At 37.3% G+C, this 22,643-nt stretch overlaps 1 protein-coding gene and 1 pseudogene across 1 annotated transcript; one reads left to right on the top strand and one right to left on the bottom strand.

Annotated features, from left to right (window-relative positions):
- Positions 1-22,643, top strand: part of LOC149045662 (DDB1- and CUL4-associated factor 1-like) — a 413,926-nt pseudogene that overhangs the window by 248,900 nt on the left and 142,383 nt on the right.
- LOC149045671 (fibroblast growth factor receptor 1-A-like) lies at positions 67-13,675 on the bottom strand. Its single transcript, XM_089207406.1, has 15 exons — positions 13,443-13,675; positions 13,088-13,336; positions 11,728-12,000; positions 8,692-8,973; positions 8,122-8,238; positions 7,725-7,752; positions 6,798-6,985; positions 5,504-5,620; positions 4,815-4,999; positions 4,449-4,568; positions 3,897-3,973; positions 3,463-3,503; positions 2,942-3,038; positions 2,505-2,601; positions 67-2,022 (listed from the first exon to the last, which is right to left on the bottom strand). Exons 1-15 carry the CDS (start codon positions 13,654-13,656, stop codon positions 475-477), a joined length of 3,633 nt encoding a protein of 1,210 aa, XP_089063532.1. The 5' UTR covers positions 13,657-13,675; the 3' UTR covers positions 67-474.

Below are 22,643 nucleotides of genomic sequence, written 5' to 3'. Positions count from 1 at the left end.
TACAACAAGTAAATTATTCTTAATTATAATTAGATTAGGAAATATTACTTATACTAGGAACAACACTCACAAACTTACGCAGCATTTCTGGCTTGATCAGTTATAAAAATTATCTTAACAGCAATTTCTTTTTTTTCTTTTTTTTTGTCTCTATCAGCCTACAGTCAATAACATCAACAAAGCACTGACAAGTGCACCAAGTGAATAAACGGTAAACTAAGAAATGCAACAGTGAAGTAAATAAACAAGTTTTTTCTTTGAAGGAAATTCCACTTAACCTCCATTTATAAACTATGAAAATGGTTATCATCACTACCAAAGCATTACTAAAGTAAAAGTACGAAAAAACCTACGTCTTAAAATAAAAAAAACTATGAAATATTGAGGCTGAAATTCTCGAAATATAAACTACAAATTACCACAGAGTGTTATAAGACTACAACCTTAGAGGTTCAGCAATTCTGCTATTAAGCCTCAGTCCTGCACAAGAGGAGTTGCTTCAGATGACTCCTCGTCTTCGTCACTTCCAGTTTCGTCTATATCCGTAGCAGTAAGTTGATTACCGTCATACTCTTGTAAGCCAGCGTCTCCGTCAAAAAGGTCTACAGCATCACTTTGGTCGTCCATATAGTTTCCAAGATCGTCTTGTTCATCTTTCGTGTACTCTAGTTGGCAAGTCTTAGGTTCTTCTTCTGCTGCCTCCTTTTCAGATTGAACTGCTACAGCACCTTCATAACCAACGGTATTTTCAGGTTCACTTGTTACACCTTCTTCGTCATTAGTTTGATTTTCTGGAGGGAAGACGAAATCACTGAGGCCTTCTTTTTCGATCAGAGGATTGTATTCTAAAGAATCAAGATCTTCCTCTTCGATCACACAAGGGAATGGTGAGGCATCGGGTTTGTTCGCCTCATTTGCGGAGCGTGCGAAAGAGGTAGGATCTTCTTTTTCAGTTACAGAAAGGCATTCTGTGGCTTCCAAATCTTCTTTCCCAAGTACAGGGGAGCATGCTGAGTTATTGGAATCTTCTTCCTCAACCACAAGGGGGCATGCTAAAGAATCAGAATCTTCTTCGTCAGTCACAAGGGGACATGCTGAAGCAGCTAGACCGTCTTTGTCCATCACTAGGGAGGATGGTAAAGGATCAATTTCTTCTTCCTCAATCGCAAGAGGGCACTCGGAGTCATCAACATCTTCTTCCTCGTTCTCGCTAAGGTATGGTAAAGTATCACTCTCCAAAGGGTACGCTTGGGCATCCATATCTTTCTTATCACTCTCAAAAGGGTATGCTGCGCAACCTTCTTCTTCTACTTTGATTCCGAGAGGGAAAGCTGTAGCACCATCGTCAATTCCAACCATAGAGGGATGTGCGGTAGCACCGTGCTTACCCACTTGACGGGTGAGATTTCCTACAGCTGCCCCTTTGTCTTGTAAGTTAATAGCGAGGGGGAAAGCTGTAGCACCATCGTCAATTGCAACCACAAAGGGATGTGCAGTAGCACCGTGCTTACCCACTTCATAGGCGAGATTTGCTGCAGCTGCTCCTTTCTCTGGTACATTAATAGCGAAAGGGAAAGCTGTAGCACCATCGTCAATTGCAACCACAAAGGGATGTGCAGCAGCACCGTGCTTACCCACTTCATGGGAGAGATTTGCTGTAGCTGCCCCTTTCTCTGGTACGTTAATAGCGAAAGGGAAAGCTTGAGCACCATCGTTTATAGCAATCACAAAGGGATGTGCCGTAGCACCGTGTTCACCCACTTCACTGTCGGGATCCGTTGCAGGTGCTCCTTCGTCTCCTGCGTTAATTCCAAGAGGGAAAGCTGTAGCATCATCGTCCACTGCAACCAGAAAGGGATGTGCCGTAGCACCGTGTTCACCCACTTCACCGATGGGATTTGCTGCAGCTGCTCCAAGCTCGTCCGCTCCTGCATCTTCTGGGTTTGCAACAGCTCCACGGTCATCGACAAAGTTGTACTTATCCTGATCATACTTGTCATCGTCAAAGATATCTACATATGTCTATGAAAAAGATTAGAAGGTAATCAAGAACTGCAGGAGTTAATAAAACTTGAACGAATGAATTTAAAAAATTCAACAAAGAAATTCCAAAAATGAGTCGCTAAAAAGAAAAAAAAGAGCAGATCAGATATCAATCACAAAGACAAGAACCATTAGTACTTGCATGAATTGAACGTCAGGTATGGTCTTCCTTTCTGTCAAAGTTTTCCAAAACTGTTATTTTAAGATCTGTTCCGTTCTTTCTTGTGTGGAGACAACAGAGGGAAAATAAGGATGGTCCAGACTGACATAACGTAACCACACTTGCATATGTTTAAAAGTAACATTGGCTCATGATGAAACTGAATTCACAAATTGTAAGCGGCTGGGTAGTTAATGCGTTTTGACATCACATTGACGTGAAAAGAAATTCGCAATTGACTTGGTAGGATACAAATTTCAATTTCTGAAGTATATACTGAATTAGACGCTGTATGGCAAACCTTTGTTTTAATATATGTATCCATTGTTTGGTAGAGCTTCACAAAGTGTGGCCGGCTGTCGCTTTCGTATTTCCAGCAGTTTAACATCACCGCGTATCTATAGAAAAACACAGGGACATATGATCACAGTAATTCTGTGGTAGGCATTAATATTGCAAGTAGCAAAGTTGAGAAACCACAGCTAGTTACAAAAATAACTGAAATGCCAAGTTTATCTCATTACATTGCAGCTCAAACGAATTCTGTGATGAAAAACCCATCGTATTCTTTATTTGACTCAATAACTTTTCATTTTAATTTTTGTAGTGACAAGATAAAATTAATTTCTTAGGATGGCTACTTATTCAGAGCGAGTGTATCAAAAACACCTGACCACAGCAGCAATCGATATTGCTTTTGACTCATATAACATTCCACACAGAGGAAACAACACTTACAAACTGTCGTCGATATGTTCAGGCTTTGGCAGACGATAACCTTCTTCGATTTTTTTCATTGTCGTGGATTGAGACCATCCTTCGTAAGGAATGCCTCCTGTGGAAAAATAATGTTTTTTTCTGTTTGTCAGAAAAGCATACTTTTTTTTTGTTGTAATCACTTTCATTCCTCTCAGCGCGATCGAAATGATTCTTCTGAGAAAACGACAATTGATTGCTGAAACACATTTCGGTTTTACATCAGATGAAAGAGTACTGTAAAAAAAAAACAAATTTAAGTGTAGCGATGGATTTAAGGCTTTTCAATTATGTACTAAATACAGTTCTACTTAAACTTAAGCTTTATGTCAAGTTGTTATGCATCGTCATAATTTTATTTATCAGCGCCATTGAGTGATGCTTCTACTTCTCTATTGTACAATGCTCTTTTGCCCGCTCGGTATCACTCATCAGTTAGTAATTATGCGTGCAATTTCGACAAGTATATTTCCTGAATATAAAGTAACAAATAAGTTAAGTACCGACAGTGAAGATTTCATACAAGACGATGCCGTAGGACCACCTGTCAAAGAAATGGAAGGATGACGATATATCTCAACTGGGGTAGAAAGATAATAATTACTCAGATACTTGGGATGTTTAGAAACATGCCATCAAGATATAATCAACCCCCCTGAGAGAAAACGCCATATTTATTAGTTTAATTATCCACTCATCCTTTCATCCGTCTTTTCTTGTCCTAATCAGAATTTGGATATTGCTCGTTAAACTCAATATTCATATAAAGTCTCAAACTACAGCTGTAACCTCAGCTGTTTTCCAGCTTGACGTTTCCTAATGACCCTCTAATCAATAGAGCACTGAATATTCTAGTTTCCCTCGCTACGTTAAGGTAGAATCGTAAAAAATATTCACTTATGGAATATATGTAGATAATAACCAATACAGTACGTACACATCGCTTTTGGTTGACAGCTGTTCCACATGTCCAAAGAGAATCTCGGGTGCAGTCCATTTGATTGGGATACATCCCTGGATGAGTAAACAAAATATTATAAACATCTGAAATCTAAAGAGGCTTGTATACAGCTCCTACAATAATTTGCATATAAGATTAAAACCGTGATGTTAGGATTCACGATAAAGTCAACAGCAGTAGACACCTTTGTACAAATTCTATGAAAACAATTCACACACTCCTCTTGCTTTAAATCTCCTGTGTTACTTCGGCCTTCGAGTTTGTATCTTTGTTATTCGGAGAACGATATCTCTTCCGGCTTTCTTATTTCCTGTGTTCACCCCTTAGGTACAATTTTTTTTTTCTGTGAAAGTTTCGATACGCTTAGAATGGCTCCCCATTGAAGGGAAATATGTTTTGCAGTAAGACTGTACAACTGAAAAGAAATGTCTGTAAGGACAGTAATATTTTAATTCTTCACGTTTTTATCTTCCTTACCAGCAGCCCCAAAACCAATTGACTAAATGATGAAAAAATTCTGAAAATTACCCTCTTGGCATTTCCTGGGCCGTATTTGAAATCCTGATAACAGAGCCCAAAGTCAGTCAACTTGCAGACACGATGCTCATCAAGAAGGATGTTACGAGCTGCAAGATCGCGATGAATTACCTGAAATAAAAAAAAAATAATGATATAATCTGCTAAAAGGAACGTTGATAAACTACATAAAATAAAAAAAAATAAGGTATAGGTAGAAAGTTTAACATCATGCTTATTTCAGACCATTTCTCTGAGGAATAGTGATTCTAATGTGCTGGATATTTTTTAGCCGTACAGAGTATTCCTCTCACGATTTGCAAGTCATGCCATTTTAACACATGCAGGACCATAACCCGGAAGAGTTTGAGCACTTACCCCTCTGGACGCGAGGAAAGTCATACCATGTGCGATCTGTTTAGCAAACAGCACCATGTCATACGTTGTCAAGTGGTCGACCCCTCCGACCCCATGATGATATTGGTCGAAAACCCCCCTGGATTTTCTGAGATAGCCCAGCAAGTCACCTCGCCACAGGTACTCCATAATAAGTATCGGCTGAGCTAAGAGGGAAACACAAGAAAATTATTACATGGCAAGCAGTGCAGAAGTTCCAAAATGTGTTTGAAATGTACATGCTTTATCTATTTATACATTAGGTTATATCTGTAATGAATCAAAGTACAGACAGAGATGGTAAGTAAAAGAAGAAAACACGCAGATAGAAAATAGACGGACTCATACGGCAGATAGAAATCTACAGACAGACAGACAGATAAACGGAGAGACAGAAAAACAGAGATGACTGATAAATAGACAAAGACTTGCCATCTTAAGTTAAAGCTTTTATCACAATTAGCATGTAGATTTTAAAGCTAAAATCTTCCAAGTAATATTCCCTACATGCAGTGCGAAGTAAATTTCTTTAAAACAGTCAAAAAAATGAAATAACCATCGAGTTAGTACCCCATCTTAGCAATACTGATAAAAGTAATGGTACCAGTGGTTGACCTCAGAGATGTTTTTATCGTTACTGTGAATTAGCTGATTATAATCATAACAATTACCTCCAACTGTAACACAACCAATGAACTTAACAACATTTTCATGGCCCTCCCTTCCAAAGAGTTTTAATAACTCGATCTCTCTCAGCAGGGCCTTCCTTCCTTTCTCTCCGGAGATTGCTAGGAAACCACACAAAAATTAGATAAACAAACAAACATTGCATATCAAGAGAGACACAATTAATTATGTGGTAAACATCCACATCTAGAGATGTTGTATATTTGGTGTTAAACTATCAGCGCAAATTGCATTTGGTTTGCATTAAAAAAAAAGATAAATTACGTTTTCTAAACCCCATAAAATCCATACTTGTCAAAAAAATGTCAGTTGGTGGTCCTGTTTAATTGTATTGAACATGAAATTTCCAAAATAGATTCATCTTCGTTGAAAAAATTATTTCCCAAGGAAGAGCAATCGTTATTAACTAGGTAAGCTCATTGAACCGCGCGATTGTTTACAGACAACTCACAAAAGTACAGAAGCGATTAAGCTAGGAAATCGCACCTGTTATAACACCTAATCGGTCGAAGAGATATTTGAGACAATTTTTTAAGATACACTCTGTTTGTGCCTTCTTGTTTCCTTCCGTTCACATGCTACCTAATCCTTGCTTTTATCTTATTAAATGTTATATAAATTCATAAGCATTTCCAGAGTTATTGTAAATTCATTTGACTCTGTAAGCTTGTTAAAGTCGAACCTGTATGTAGCGGTCACGCGCGGGGATGGTTGACCGTTTAATATAGGTTCCACTGAATAGGGGGTGTTATCGATAAAGACGGGCATAAGGCTAAGTTTCTAAGTTTCTTTGAGGTCACATGACATGATTTCCCATCAAAAGTTTCTAAGCGGGCAACTTTGCAAAATATACGACGTCAGAAGGGTATAGGTGAACAGCGGGTGACTTGTGGTGGAGCGAAAGTAGTGACATTTTTAGTATTGTAGTATTTTCCGCTTTTATACGCCTTAATGCAATTTAATCAATAAATTTCCATTTGTCTCCACAGCTGCTTATACTCTAAATGATAATCGTGTTCTGTTATATGTTCGTTGCGTTATGTGACAAATTACCTGACGACTGGTCCCTCGGGGAACCCTTCGCTACTTATTTGACATGCCAGCTGGTAAATCATTTTAACAGCGCATAGCTTTTAAACTATCAATTTTATATATCAGATAGGTTAATTAAGCGAGTTCTAAGAGAAATGCTCTCTATGAAGATGAAAAACATTGAAAATTGATTAAGGACAGTTGAATTAAGCTTTGAGTTAAAAAAAGATCTAACAAATTACTAACGTAGGTAGCACTTGACAGCAACTGTGCGATTTCCAGGTCTGCCACGGGAACGACCCAGTAGCGCTCGCCACACTGAACCAAATGCCCCTTTGCCAATATGCTCACGAAGGTTCAGGCGGTCAGCTGCAATCTCCCATCCATCTGTGTTTGCGTTCAGCTGATCCATCTCAACTTCATCTTCCCCTTCACTGAATAATTGCAGATGAAAACAAGACTTTAACTATCCGTGTTACCCATCTATCTTTTCCTTCTTTGAATCTGGTTTAGAGTAACGTGGTAAAGATATCTTCTATATCTCCACTTTAATTTTTTTTCTTTTCATTTCATTTTTCATTTCATTTCCGGGTGCTTCAGAAAATTATCACTTGTGACATTTGGATACCAATTTACTGAACCTGTTTTTTCGACTCATCGACTCAGAGAGGAGATTTTATTGAAAAAAAAAGGATTGAATAAACCTCTCATGAAGATAACCTAGCGCCGACTGTGTTTTTCGGCATTTTACGTCATATAAATATCGTGTCCCTACGCGAGAAATGAAATACTAGCCAAAACCATCGGAAGTATTGTCTACAATCGATATATCGAGTGGTATTTTAAATCGGACTATAAGACTCTGAGTGTATTTCAATAGTAGTTTCTGTAACAAAGAGTGACAAAGGGTAAAAGCTTTTCTTCTTCTTTACAAGTATCGAAATCTACCGCAAGGCTTCGAAATCTACCGCTGCTTCGAAAGGAAAAATCTTTTATTTTGGCCCATGTGCTCTTGGTGGTGAATAAAATCGGTCCAAGCTGGAAAAAAGACTTTTTTGCTCAGAAGTGGCGCTTATCACTGCTCTACTAAGACTTATTCAAGAGTTAGAAACTTCGGAAATAACCACACGTTCAAACAGTGAGCATTAAAAAAAAAAGATGCAATTCACTTACTGCAGCCTGGGTGGCACCTCAGGTGGGGCTATTATCAAAGGATATGTGGAAAGAGATGAAAGAAATCGCTTCGTTGTGAGTAAGTATGACGTCATTAACTAAGTTAAAGCTTGCGACTCAGAAACCACGTGTAACTTATATTTGACTCTGTTGTCAAACAACGGGAGAGTGATTAAGGTGGGTGATCATGGTGATTAGTTTCATATAATTTGAAACGTTTTTGTAATTTAATTAGTAATGGGCTTTGCCGGGACTGTAGAGGGACCTTCAAAATCGGTGCTGGAAATGTAGAATATGACCTGCCTAAAATAGCTCCTTAGTGCTCCAAAACACTGACGTATTAAAAGTCACAATCTGCCATATGAAGACATTTTATTTCCGTATGGTAACATTTTACCTGTCTCACGACGTTTTTTAACGTATGAAGTGAGCGCCAGTAGAAAAACGACATCAGCCAGAGGTCCCCCAATGTAGTACCACTCCAGTGAGCTGCTGGAGGGAGCCTCTGAACTTCCTGAAATACAATAATAGAAGAAGCTTAGTAGGAAAGTAGTTTGCTGGTCGGCATTAAAAATAAAAACTAGAATCACCAACGATCCAGATAGAGAGCTAATTTTTTTCGTTTCAACAATTTACTTTGTTCATTGCTCGCGTTGGGTGACGGGGAATAACCCATGGAAATACAGACGCAGATGTGTTAATTTACAAAAAACAGGCAGATAGACAGAGAAAGATTGGTGAGAGAGTTATAGATTATGTATAACATGCTGCTACTGTTTCAAACTCGTTTTGGAACAGTTTTTTCAAATTTCTTTCAAATTTAATTCATTTCAAATTTCTAGTTTCCAGTAGACCAAAAAACCACTGGAAAAGTTTGTGAGGAACATAAAAGGCGGACGTGTATACTATAATAATGACCTCACATAGTTGATTACTGAAATTATATGTGGTTCCTTAAACAGCTTACCTTTGACATTTACTGTCACAAAAGAGCGAGCTACAGTTCTTGGCTTGTTACGTGCTTCACAAGAATATTCACCACTGTCCTCTTCCACAACCTCAGTAATATCAAGTTTACTATTTTCCTCATCTAATCGTGTCTCTATAACTGCTTTTTCTGTTATTAGGTCTCCATCTTTTTTCCACATAATGTTGATTGTTTCTTCGTTGACTATGCAGATCAATTTGAGGGTATCTCCTTTTGTGAGTGTTATGTATTTCTCTGGAAAAACTAGAGCAGAGGCTTTTCCTACGTTGAAAAAGGGGCAATTCATTAGTATGCTGGTTTCTCATTAAAACTACAACTGCATTATAAACACACCAAAAAACAAACACAAACACAAACATTGAAACGAAACGAATCAAATGTGACCTTCTGCATAATGCTTCGAATATGTTGCTTTAGATGAGAAAAAAAAAAAAAGAAAAGTATTTCCTTGTGAGTTTCGTAAGGTTTTCGTAAGATTTTCAGAACAAGCTTGAAACCTTTATGTTTTAAATTTCCTAAATACTGTTTCAACCGCCCCAGATCCTCCGCTGAACTTCTAAATTAAGGTCTCGGTAATGTTGCATTTTCTCTTGTTCTTTCTTCTATACCCTTGTGTCAAATGGACGCAACAAGTGAGTCATGCAACACGAAGTTTTTTCTTTTCCAGCACTGCGGTAGCGGGTCTGATTTCAAGTAGATGATCGTCCGTTTAAATTCTAAAGTACTACAACAACTTCATTAGGTGGTCTTCTATCCCATCCTGAGGAGAGTGGACTTACTACATTTTCTCGAGTGGACTTACAACATTTTTTCAAGCTGACACTGTTAAATTTCCATTGAAAAACTGTGGATATCATAGACGGAACTAGAACCAAGAGCTGTTATGACAAATCAATCGACAGAGAATACTTCATGGAAAGTCTGTCCGTATGGTATTTTACGCGCGAGTTGGTAGTATCGGAAATCGAACAGGTGTGCGCAGCGAACCAATGAGATTTCTTGTACAAACCGACTCGCTGTTATCTCTTTTGTGTTTTTGCTCTGAATGCTTTCTATTCCGCAAAATTCTCCGCAGAGGTTCCTCAGTCATCTTTTGTAAGTAATTTGATTTAATAAACAGTCCTGAAAGCCGATTTTTATAATGTTACGAACGGAAACTATGCCGGTGAAGGATTAATAGAGAATAATACATAGGCGCGCGTAGATATGGGATTTCTCTTAGAGTGTTTAACTCAATAGCTCACGAGTGAGCGCAGCGAATGACTGAGATGTCGAGTTGAACACAAGAAGAGAAATTCCATTTCTATAAGCAACCATGTATTATTTTTTTATCATATAAACACAATAGCCCTTTACTGAGAAGAAAAGCCGGCTTCATTTATAAATGAATATAAATTAATCGACAATCCCCGAATAACAATCGTAGAGTGCGTTGGCGCTAACTCCCAAGATGGAAAAATGCGTTGAATCACGATTACAAAAACAACAATGCTCGTAATTTTCAATTAACAAAATTCTCATTTATTGACTTTGTCCTTACCGACAGAAGAAGTCTTTCAGGTAAACGGCCAAAATCGGCTAGTAGAAAATCTTCTAGTTATCGATTTTCATTCTCAGCCGAGAGAAATGCTAACACTAAAGCCACTGAATAGGAAACTTTCGGTTTTTCCTTTAGTCTATTGGTTTTCTTTGCCTTTTAGGAAAGTTTGAACTTCACTGTCTGTTAGCGATACGGATTTTTTAGTGTTTTAGCTGCCGTAATTCGAGAAAGCTCCGACAAACAAGTTGTATCGAGAATCGTGAACGCTTTGCCATTCATTCATCAACCTGACCGAGTGGCGCCAAAGGTGAGTGACGTATCAGCAGCCGATTGGCTATATCAACACACGTGAAAAAATACGATACTTTTTCACGTGTGTTGTTTCGGTTTTTCTCTGGGCCGGAAATCCCAGTATAACACCGCAGTTTATGTGACAAGTAAGAATAACATACGCTTCACGGGTGAAAAAGCACGATACGCTGTTCCTCCCGCGTAAAAAAAAAGCGATATGCGCCATTCGATTGACTCTCGGCTTCTTGGACCAGTTTGAGAAAAAAAACTTATTTCATGCGTTTTCAGCGTGTAAATCCCTAAATCTTAACTCTGTAATATTCTCCATCCTCATTGGCTGAGCCACATTACGAGTTACAAAGCCATAAATCAACTTTTTAGAGAGATCTAAGAGAATTGAGGGTGCGAGGGAGTTCTTTCGAATGCTTAATCGCTATTCGACCTCCGATTTCGGTCACGGATACAAGCGTATTCGCTTTAGGTAGTTTCCTCTGTTTTAGTCTTGTTGTTCAATGTAGAGATTACAATTGTGTGTCGTGTGTAACTTTGACTTTTGCGTCTCGCTTCCTTTTTGCTTTCTTCCGAGATTCTGGATCTCTCCGTCTCGGAATTCTGTTCTTCAGATTTTTCTAGCTTGAAAGTACGTTGCACATCGTCAAGTATTTCGAATCAATCAACTCTCTATAGCGCCATCACCTGTCCTTTTTCCTTGGCGTTTCTTTCCTACTCAGATCTACGCAGTTCTTTGCGTTTGGAATCATAAAGATCCAAGGACATTAGTATTAAGTATTGGTATCACCGGTTTTTTTTTTTTTTTTAGGTCAGGCCCCGGTCGATCGAAGGGTAGATAACACTATCCACAAGATAAAACTCTATCTGGTGGATAACGCTTCATATTTTACTCTCACACATTCACCGAATAAATATTTAACCGTTAGATTGCGTTATCTGCCATTCATACAACTGGGCCGAGTTTGCCTAAATTCTCTTCGCGCTATTCCTTTTCTCCGTCACTATTGCCCATGGATTTACAAGTTCATTTTTCTGTCTTAATTTCTTCTCTCCCTATTTCTCTCCCTCATCTTCAACATTATCATTGTCATTATCAACGTCATCATCGTCGTCGTCGTCATCATCATCATCATCATCATCATCGTCATCAATATCATTACAACTGAACTTACCATAAACACGCAGAGTTGCTGAGGAACTGGTTTTGTTTGCTTTGTTCTTTGCTGTACACCTGTAAGTCCCACTCATCCCTTTCGTAACACTTGGCGAAACTAGGAATGATTCTTCTTCGTGATCGGTTTGATTGATACCAGATGGCAGGTCACCATTATTAAAAGTCCAGACGAAGGTTGGTGTTGGAATACCTGAGGCTACGCAATTAAGGTTTACAGGGTATCCTTCGGTAAGAAATTGGCTTTTCGGATGCTCAATGATCTGGGGAGAGACTTGAAGTAAAAAGATCACCAAGCTAAACAAAGGGTCGCATTTTCCATTTTAGGCCCCTCTCCCCCTTCCCTTATCCAACCCTAAATTAACTAGTTTCAAAATAAAAGAAAACTAAGTTATTGCCAAGTCTATTTTTAATCCAAGGTTATTTTGAAATTAGTTTTCTTCACTTTTGATATAGGAAGGTATGAGTCAGCCCAATGTGACATCAAAACATTTTTTTATTTCCTTAAAAGATTTCCTATCTTAGCAACAGCCCAGGAGGTAACAATTTAGTCACCTATTTATTAATTTCTTCGTCATTTTCTTACTGGTTGTTAGGTGTAATATCAACACCCCGTGCTACCATGTTCAAGAGTACCAGTTTCTCTAAGTTCAAACTACACATTTACTTTGAAGAATAGCCAAATAGTGATGGTTAAAAGGTTTGCATTCCATGAAAAGATTACGTTAAATCTGTCATTTTAAACGCTCAGATCGTCCATTGTAGCAGCAGTACAAGTTCATAACGACGTAACAGCGGGATTATTTTCGTGTATTTCTTTGCAGTTTTGGTCGCCGAATTTTCAAATTTCAACTCAATGAAAAGTTTACATGGATGTTTCGCTTTCCAACTTCAGTAATAAATACTTAAATAATAATGCACTGATAGCCACTTTGACATTTTTGCACTTCTAAAATGGTATATGAATCGTGACTTGTCAGTCATTGGTATTTAAGAAGCAGAAAAAAGGTAATTAAAAAATTTAAACTGACTTTTATAATAAATGCCGTGACAAAATATGGTGATATCTATAAAGTCAAAATTGCTCGACGTTCCAAAAATTAAACTGCCCAAAAATTAATTACATGTGTCTGATCACGAAATTCATTTACATTTGGTGTGTAAGTTGGCATGTTCTCGCCCTTTAAATGTTATCATCAATTGAGTACTTTTTTTATTATTTTTAGTCAATTTTGAAATTTTTGTGGTTTCAAGTCCTTAAATTTGATTTGGTATCATGGAAACGATTTTATCCTCATCCAACCAAAGATCTAAATTGATTATCGACTCCAGTTCTTTCTATGTGTAAATAAGAACCGTACCTCCCGCCACTTGGATCCAGAAAGTTGAGTTTTTGCTTCCTTCGCTGTTATTGGCGCTGCAAGTGTATGACCCAGAGTCTTTCAATCTCGCCTGGCGAATCGTGAAAGTGTTGTTGTTACCGCGATTCACCCCATCCTTAGTCCACAGTATCTCAGGTGTAGGGAAACCGCTCAGAGAGCAAATGAACTTAAGAGACGAGTTATAGGCAACCGACTGATTCTTGAGCTCAGTATTAATTTCAGGAGGACCTGGACATAGAATTCAAAAGTACAATTCAAAAAAGGTGAAAGTACGAAAAAAAAAACTAGAAAATGAGAATAGAAACTGAAATAAAAAGAGTAAGTCAACATTCACCTGTGACTTTAATATGAAAAGCCGCTTCATTTTTCCCTTCACTGTTTTTAGCGCTGCATTTGTATTGACCAGCATCGCCATAAGTCACTCGATTAGTCGTGAGCATGTTCCTGGTATCAAGTAACTTTCCATCTTTTGTCCAGTTCACCTCTGGTTTAGGAAAACCCCTCACAACGCATTGAATTTGAAGTGTTGAATGTAATTTGACAGACATCTCTCGCCGAGAATTTATTTCAGGAGAACCTTTTTTAATTTTGAAAAGGAAGATAATGATTTATATAAAACTTGATCCCCATCCCCTCCCCCTCTACTTCTTTTTAACCGTTGTTCACAATCTTAGTGCAACTGTCCTTCTCTCCTCAGCTCTTCCCTGCCGTAAAAATCAAAGCTTGCAAACATGATTTTGTTACCAGGATTCACCCCATCCTTAGTCCAGAGTATCTCAGGTGTAGGGAAACCGCTTAGACAACAAATGAACTGAAGCGACGAGTTATGCATAACCGACTGATTCTTGAGCTCAGTATTAATTTCAGGAGGACCTGGGCATAAAATTCATAAGTACAATTCAAAAAAGGTGAAAGTACAAAAAAAAAATAAATAAAAAAAACGTCAGAAAATAAGAAGAGCAACTGAAGGAAACAAAATTAAGTCAACGTTTACCTGGGACTGTAATATGAAAAGCTGATTCACTTTTCCCCTCACTGTTTTTAGCGCTGCATTTATACTGACCAGCATCTTCATAACTCACTCGATTAATTGTGAGAGTGTTCTTGTCACCGCGATTAACCCCATCCGTAGTCCAAAGTATCTCAGGTGTAGGGAAACCGCTCAGAGAGCAAATGAACTTAAGTGACGAGTTAAAGGCAACCGACTGATTCATGAGCTCAGTATTAATTTCAGGAGGACCTGGACATAGAATTCAAAAGTACAATTCAAAAAAGGTGAAAGTACGAAAAAAAAAACTAGAAAATGAGAATAGAAACTGAAATAAAAAAAGTAAGTCAACATTTACCTGTGACTTTAATATGAAAAGCCGCTTCATTTTTCCCTTCACTGTTTTTAGCGCTGCATTTGTATTGACCAGCATCGCCATAAGTCACTCGATTAGTCGTGAGCATGTTCCTGGTATCAAGTAACTTTCCATCTTTTGTCCAGTTCACCTCTGGTTTAGGAAAACCCTTCACGAAGCACTGAATTTGAAGTGTTGAATGTAATTTGACAGTCTTCTCTCGCTGAGAATTTATTTCAGGAGGACCTATTTAATTTTGAAAAGGAAAATAATGATTTATATAAAACTTGATCCCCATCCCCTCCCCTTCTACTTCTTTTTAACCGTCGTTCACAATCTTAGTACAACTTTCTTTCTCTCCCCAACTCTCCCCTGCCCTTAAAATCAAAGTTTGCAACCATGATTTTCACCAAGGAAAAATACTCAGCTCCCGCTCGCAAAAATCACACCTGTTCTACATGAAACTGTAATGATCTTTCTTTTTCTGCTAAAGAAAAATTGCTTTTGTTTTTTTGTGACAAAATGTAAATCTAGCATCTAATCGGTAGTAATGAAACTCCTGCAGAAAAAATAAAATCTTTTTAATTCAGTGCGAGCCATTTTTTTTCTTTTTATAAAGAAAAAGGGGGTAAGTTTCCAAAATATCTCGGGTCTTATCAACTAAATTGAAAATTTAAAATAGCCACCGTAAAGATTTTCTAAGCTAACGTTTCGACCGTTAGCGCTTCGTCAGAGCTAAACCTCGAAACGTCAGCTTTGATAATTTTTACGGTGGCCAATCTAAATTACCAACTCTGTTGATAAAACCAAAGTATATTAAACAAAGAGTTTGACGATTAATAAAAGGACGGTTGAAGGATATCTGTGCAGTATTTTCTACCAACAAATGAATATTTTACTTTCTCCTCATATATAAAACCACTTACATTTACAGGGTCGCGATTCCCGAGTTCTTGAGCAGTTAAATTCTGGAAGTAAGGATATCAAGATAATCTTTTAAAAGTAATAAACGGTTGGAGATTAAGTCATCTTATTTCTAGTAAAGAAAACATCCATTGGCAGTAACTGCTGAAGGTTCCTTCCTAATTATAAATGCAATATATACACAAGAATTAACCCAATTGAATAAAAACTTATAAATGCTGTATAGTTTTGGAAGTTGTAAAACAATGGCGAAAACCCGCCATTACACTTTCGAGTCACAAATTCTTAAACACTCCCTCTTGTCACTTACCGACTCTTCGCCGGTACTGACCGCACTCTTTACAGCCGCCACTCCAAGATGACCACGCCATACAACCTTTGAAAACAACAAATTGTGCGCAAAGAGTCATATGTCATGTTATCACTCTACCTATGCTCTTTACTCATAAAGGATACCAAAATACGTAATTGTTATCGTCGATATCCCCAGTTTCTAATTTCCGGGGAGACTTCGAAGTAACGTCTCCAAGTTAAAGAAGATTGATGGCTTAAAGCTTATAAATCACCCAACTTACAGTTCCCTATTTATACGCATCATTGGTGTTCTCTAATCACCTGTCAGGGGTTTATCATGTTATAAGCCAAGGAGAGTGACATTGTTTTTTATTGCTCAAATGGATGACTGTGCAAAAATGTTAAAAGAAACAAACTAAGATTTTAACGTTTCAATTTTTAATTTTCAACTTTACTATAAAAGTTCCATCAGTATATGGCAGAGGCCTGAAACGTTGAAATTCAATTGTTGCAACAATTAAAAGTTTTATTTCTATGTAACATGTTTGTCCACACATCCACTGATCCACAGAGAAGAGTATCCTGTCTGAATCCCTCTATTGGGATCGATGCGTTTGTTCATCTATCTTTATCGACCTTTTATTCTGCCTACTGATAAATGATAGTTCAAGCATGGCTACTTACAATCTGTTATATCAGTTAGGATGAGGATGTTAGGTGAACATGAAAAAAAATATTCACTTTTGATGAGTAAATTAGTGGCTTAATATGGCCTTGGATTTCTTGACCAACACATCATAAGCTTAACAAACAAACTGAACTCGTGGCACTCACCCGCTTTTGAATCCGAAGAGAACGCCGTGAAAGAGAAAAACAAATTTGAAAAAGATGTTAATCCATTTATCTATTCATTTATTTATTTGAACGAACCAGTTTGTTTAGTACGTCAATATTTTATATTTAATTCGATAACTATGCAACAGAATTTGTTAAATCAAACAAACAATCAGCCAATTATGACTGATAACTGATGATAATTATACAAATATCGTTTATTACAGAACTTAGGTACTGATTTTATGCTTATACCGTCCACATCAGTAAAATCGTTTGGATAGTAATATTATAACATTAACAGCTATCACTAACTGTCATTGATACACAGGCAGATAATTCTTTGCTATTTACGATTGCAGTTTCCTGATCAGTAATCAGCCGGTGCAGAGAGTCAATAGTGTATATTAAGCCACAGGAGAGTTCTTTATTTATAGGAACGGATGATATTGATAATTACCTTCCAATTTGGCTAGACAGAAAAGACGAGATAAGAAAGGAGGAGCAGTTAATGATCTAATAACATAGCTTAAGTTATGAAATAACAATTCATCGTAAAATTCTACCCCCCCCCCCCATTTTTTTTTAGGAAAGGAATTAGGTTCCAGTACTTTCTCAACACATGGAAAGCGAGCACCAGCGCCTAAATTTACATTTCCCAGAGAAGGATGTGATGTTGGAAAAAGATTCTCCAGAAACTTAAGAGAAAATTGTCAAGGATAGGTTGCATTTCTAAATTTCTGTTTAACCTCGTTCACGCCGGTTTCGCGTGAAGGGTTTGACTGATTTTATGGGTGGTATGACCAGCCCTTGAATTACTTGTGTTAAACTTTGTTTTACTTCTGTTCTGCGTTTGTCACGCCTTATAATGATCCTGTGGTAGACCGTGAACTTTTTTGTTTGCGGTCTTGGACGAGATTTAGTCGCTATCAGGAAGTAAAGAAAGTTAGCATTGCTAAATCGAATGTTCCTCGTTAGCTATCACCAGCAGATCACAGGATGAGGGGCCAGTTATGAAAGTCTCTACCAATAAAAATGTACCGAAAGCACGAGTTGAGCTCAAAATTCAAAATAAAGCATAAAAGTAGACTAAAAACACATTGATGACATGGATGTCAGCGTAAATTTCATTGGTTGAAACTGTATTATTGTAAGAGAAAGCGATTTTCAATGGGGGTTTCAGAAGTAATCCTTGATAACATCGGAGTTTTGTTACGCCTCGTCCTCCACTACAGCTTCTCAGCAAATTTAATTTCACATGATCTCGTGCGTTTTCCATGCCAAATTTTTGCTTTGAATATGAGATTCTTGAGGCTCCAATGATTTTTCGTTGTTCTGATTCGCTGTGGTGAAAACCTAGCTTTGTTTTTACGACACTTAATCGACATACACTCCGAAAAGAGTAAACAATTCATACGCGGTGTGGTTGTAAATAGGATCTTAGGTACTAAAGGAAAATTAAATTGTCTTGAGCATGATTATCAAGAATAAGAATTGCGGGAGATAAACTAAATTCAACTTACCAGCTATGTGATTGCAGAAGTGGCATGTAAATAAAAGTTATTAAAAAAAATACAATTAAAACGTGCATCTGTTGCTCAAAACATTCAATTGTTTATTGAGAAATGCTATGCACTTTTTCTTTCGTTTATCACCTGTACTTTAGTTAAATATGTTAACGTAAACGTACTGTAGTGCCATTAATTAGTGCCATGCAAATAGATATGCTTTAAATCACAACGAAACATGTACTTACGTCCTAATTTTTTTTCACAGTTGCCAAGGCCAAGGAATAAGAAAAAAAATACATCAAGAACAGAAAAATAAATAAAATGAAAGTAATTCACTGCTAAGAGAGTTGATATTCATTAATCAGTCGGCTAAGACCTCTGCTCTACAAATAATTCTGATATGAAACCATTTCATGATTATGGCTTTAATTCTCATAATTAGTTTCAAGTAACTACCACCTCAATTTTTACAGTCTACCACAGACGACATTAAATCTTTTCGTAAACTGAGCCACTGAATCAAAATCTGATCCTTATCTACTTATGGTTCACACTGAATATACATTTTCACATGAGCCTAATTCAAAACGACGTCAACAAGTTTCCAACCATAAGTTAGGAAGCAAGGCGAATATCAGAATGCCATGTTTATTGATGATCATAATTTCTCATCCATAATAATATCAATAAAACGAAATTACAGCTTTCATTATTACAAAAGTAAGCGACAGTGACACAAATATGTTACATGACTGTTACTGCAGTAGTGAAAAGACATGTGAAATGCGCCAAATAACTATAAAAAGAAGACATACTTACGATCTATTTGCCCGTTAAGGTAGGAAAAAGGAGAAAGAGATATGTTAGTTAGTGATGCACATTTGTTATTGCCTACATTGTTCTTCAGTTTGGTATCGTCAAGTAAAAGTGTCTTGTTAATGGAACAGCCAGTAGTATGACTACGCATCCTATTACACTAGCCACAACTGTTGGGTATTTCAAATGGTTACCATGTTGGCAGTCAATGGTGAAGTCTGACCAGACAAGAGTCTTTAACATGCTGTCGGCCACCAATAGTAAAAAGGACATTTTGCCAAAGTATAACTCTTGGCCGCAATCAAAAATATTGACTTGGGCGAAAACTATACCAGTTCATTGTAAGTAAACCTTTTTCTTTTACAAATCTACTCTTTCGCAAAAATGATGATCTCTGAAGAGAGTCTAACACATGATGACTGATGATGACTGTCGAATAGTACCTGGTTTGTTAGAAATGTAAAAATGAATGAGGAAAAGTAAATAAAAAGCTACTTACGACCTGTTATGTCAATAAGACGTTGGTGAACCCGATGGAAAAGAGGAGAAAATGAATCAACTGAAATTTACCATCAGTTTAAAGCCGTTGTGAGATACTGTGTACTAATTGACTGAGTGGGAGGGCCGGACTGGAAAGTATTTGGCTCGAGGTCATGACGTACGGACCGAGCACAACACAGAGGTCCGAGTGCTATGACCGAAAGCCAAATATTTCCCATCCAGCCCGACCTAACTCAGCCATTACGCATTTTATCGTATGACTTTTCAGTGTGGAAAATTTCGAATTTCTTTTCGTAAAAACTATGCGATAGACTGGCGCACGCGGAATAACCACAAAAACGATTCTACAATTAATACTTTTCCTTTCTGTTTTTGAGTTAGAACAGGAAACTCACATTCCATTGAAAAACGTGGCATTTGTTGTCACTCATTTTTGGCCGCAAAAGCGGACAATGTTTTTCATTTAATTTTTTTTCCCAAGTGCACTAGGGCCGGGCGGGTTTTCCGGACCGGTAGCCCGTTTCTCGGGGTCCTGGTAACTTAACGGAGCCGTAAAGCTGTTCTGCTTTCCTTCAAGATGGTTTCAAATGCTTTAAAGATTCTACAATAAAACTTTTAGCTAAAGAAACAAAATGGAATACTAAGGTTGCCAGGCTGCTTCTCTCTTCCTAAAATTTTGATTTCAAAGTATTGCCTCGAGCCAGTTAAGTTACCAGGCATTTTGAGAAACGGGCGCCGGCTCACGCCAACCCGTCCGGCCCTACACAAGTCAGCTTTTCTATGGAATCGCGCGAGCAGGGCCAGACGGGCCATATGATAAAATCGATTAATGCTAATTAATTTTTGTCTTTGAGCATATTTTAAGACATCAAGAGAATATAATATCTTGCAGACACAAGAGGTTGTACGCTGGACGCAAGAGATAGTAATTAGTTTACAATCTCTTGCGGACAGCAATAAATGAACCACTTTGAGGTATGCGAAAACGATTGATGTTCTATAATAAAATACTAAAGCGACACTGCTTTCGCTGCCAAAAAAGGAAGCAAAAGATAACAATAAATACTAACTGACTTTTAAAGGAAAAAGAACTTATGATAATGTTTGATATACCTCACAAAGGTAAGAGAGTCAAAGCATTTTGAATTGAACAAAATAAAAGAAAAGGGCTTCGAGAAGGGTTGTTTACTTTTCAGTTTTTTCTGCTCAATAACATGATCTAGGTATGAACTAAAATAATTTCTTACCCGCTAAATCGTCCACAAACCATGATTTTACAGAGGAAAGAGCAACAGAAATAAATTGGTAGCTCAATTTAAGTGTTTCATACAAAATAATAATACTAAGGCAACAAATTGATGCTTTTAAATACTTGATATGGCGTAAGAAAACAAAATTCTATAAATTATAGAATTTTGTTTTCTTTCACTGTATTGTATAACTTAGTTTATGAGTTTCTTAGCGATTCAACGTACCGAAAGGCCAATGATCGCAAAAGGAAAAAGGCAAATACCACTACACAATGAAACTTCCTAAGTGAGTGATTTTCTACTTTTCTAACTAAAAGATTGAACATGCCGTGCGTAGGTTGTTTAACTCACCCTGAAGTGCTCTAAGCAAAGATATGCTAAGCAAAATATAAATCCTAGACAAGGTGAATTGTAACTGGATTTTCACATACTAAGCGATCATCTGACTGTGAAATTTTCTGCGCGGGCAGAATTTAACGCTCAAGTTTCAAATTAAAAAAAGTCAGTAACGGTTCGAACTGCGCTTTCTTTTACTGATCACGAGAAGAAACTATGCGTCTTAGGCACCCGAAATTTCAACTCACTGAAAAGAAGATCTGAACTAGTCAGAAAATGTCGCAAAAAATTTTTCGCGAAATTTAGAGAGACAGTAAACAAACTTGAACACGTATCACAATTAGTCAATGAAACTCTGAAACAATGAAAATTAGCAGTAACGAACAGGCAGAGAGCAAATTTGGCACTACATTTAACTCATTAATTACATTGAATGTCAATATAGATATTCAACTTGACTCAAGCAATTCCAATCCTGTAGAAAACATTATCTTAACTAATAGCTACTTAGAAGGAATGAAAATGTTACTTACTGCCTAATTTCCCAAATTTGGGTCAATGCGCAAGATTTAAAGGAAAATACAGAAAGAAAGAAAAGGATGTAAGTACACTAGAGTACAAACGCAATTTGATCAATACCTATAATCATTAATTACAACCCCCCAAAAAGGAAATTTCAATCTTCAGATGTTTTGTGAAGTTAATTGCATGGTAGCAACCAAACTTATACTTTTTCGCGTAATGTTTAACACTGTCTGTGCTATTCTGAGAGCAACAAAGTAAACACAATTTGAATTGTTTCTTAATGTAATGTATGGTAAAAACCTTGAAATATTTACTCTTTTCGAAATACAATTACTCGACTTGACTTGTTTGTAGCAATTTTATTTAGTCAGTAACAATCATTACGCTAATAACTATTAAGTGCCGCTCTCCCAAAGAACGGCCCTCTCAACTTCGCGTCGGGAAAAAGTTTTCTTTTATCTTTTGCCCATGGAAAGGGTTTAGGACACATGTCTCAAAAATAGTTTAGTTGTTCTCCAATTCTTTTTTTTTTGGGTCGCTAGAAGCCAAAAATGATTTTTGGCTGGTACACCCGTGTGGACAGCGATCGAAAGTGTAAATTTCACAGATTTTGTCCAGCGCGCAGCGACTGCAATAATATAGCTCACGCAATTCTATCTTGCTACAAGTTACAAGGTGCCTTTAATCAGTTCACAGAAAAAATATGGAAACTTCAGCTGAAATATTTTTCATACAAACGTGATCAGAGGAGATCCTTCTCTTCGACCTTTATTTGCATATCAAAATTCACCAATTTGTACGAAAGAATTCTTAAAATGCAGGCGTTAATCGGGCTAAAAAAGCAATCAGTGTGTAGTTTATAGACCAATGAGGTCCCCGATTGCCTCAAACACACAGGTATATCTGTAGCTTTCATCCACCAACGTCTTAAAGCAACGCAAAACCACCTGTTTGCTCAATTGCGCTCACGTGAATGATCGTTTGCATAATTCTGAAACTCGACCAAGATCTCCTTTTGACCGATCAAACTTCGTTTGTTTATCCTCTTCGTTGAGGATTTCAGGTTTCATAACAATTGAATGAAGAATAGATGCCGAGTTGTCCTAAAACGTTGCGTAGACGTGATCAGTCGTAACGCTTGCGCGCTTGCGTGACTTACAAAGTAGACAAAGATTATAGGATGCGCCTTCGCGATAATTTT

The sequence above is a fragment of the Pocillopora damicornis genome, chromosome 5 (genome assembly GCF_964200805.1).
Source record: "Pocillopora damicornis chromosome 5, jaPocDami1.2, whole genome shotgun sequence".
Lineage (NCBI taxonomy): Eukaryota > Metazoa > Cnidaria > Anthozoa > Scleractinia > Pocilloporidae > Pocillopora > Pocillopora damicornis.
This window is presented reverse-complemented; position numbering and strand designations above follow the sequence as displayed.

Coding starts and splice junctions, on each gene's coding strand:
- LOC149045671 (XM_089207406.1), bottom strand. CDS start 13,656: ATGTCTGTCAAATTACATTCAACACTTCAAATTCAATGCGTTGTGAGG. Junction 13,337..13,442: donor TTTTCATATTAAAGTCACAG/GTGAATGTTGAC, acceptor TTCTATGTCCAG/GTCCTCCTGAAATTAATACT. Junction 3,039..3,462: donor GTATGAAATCTTCACTGTCG/GTACTTAACTTA, acceptor ATTTTTCCACAG/GAGGCATTCCTTACGAAGGA.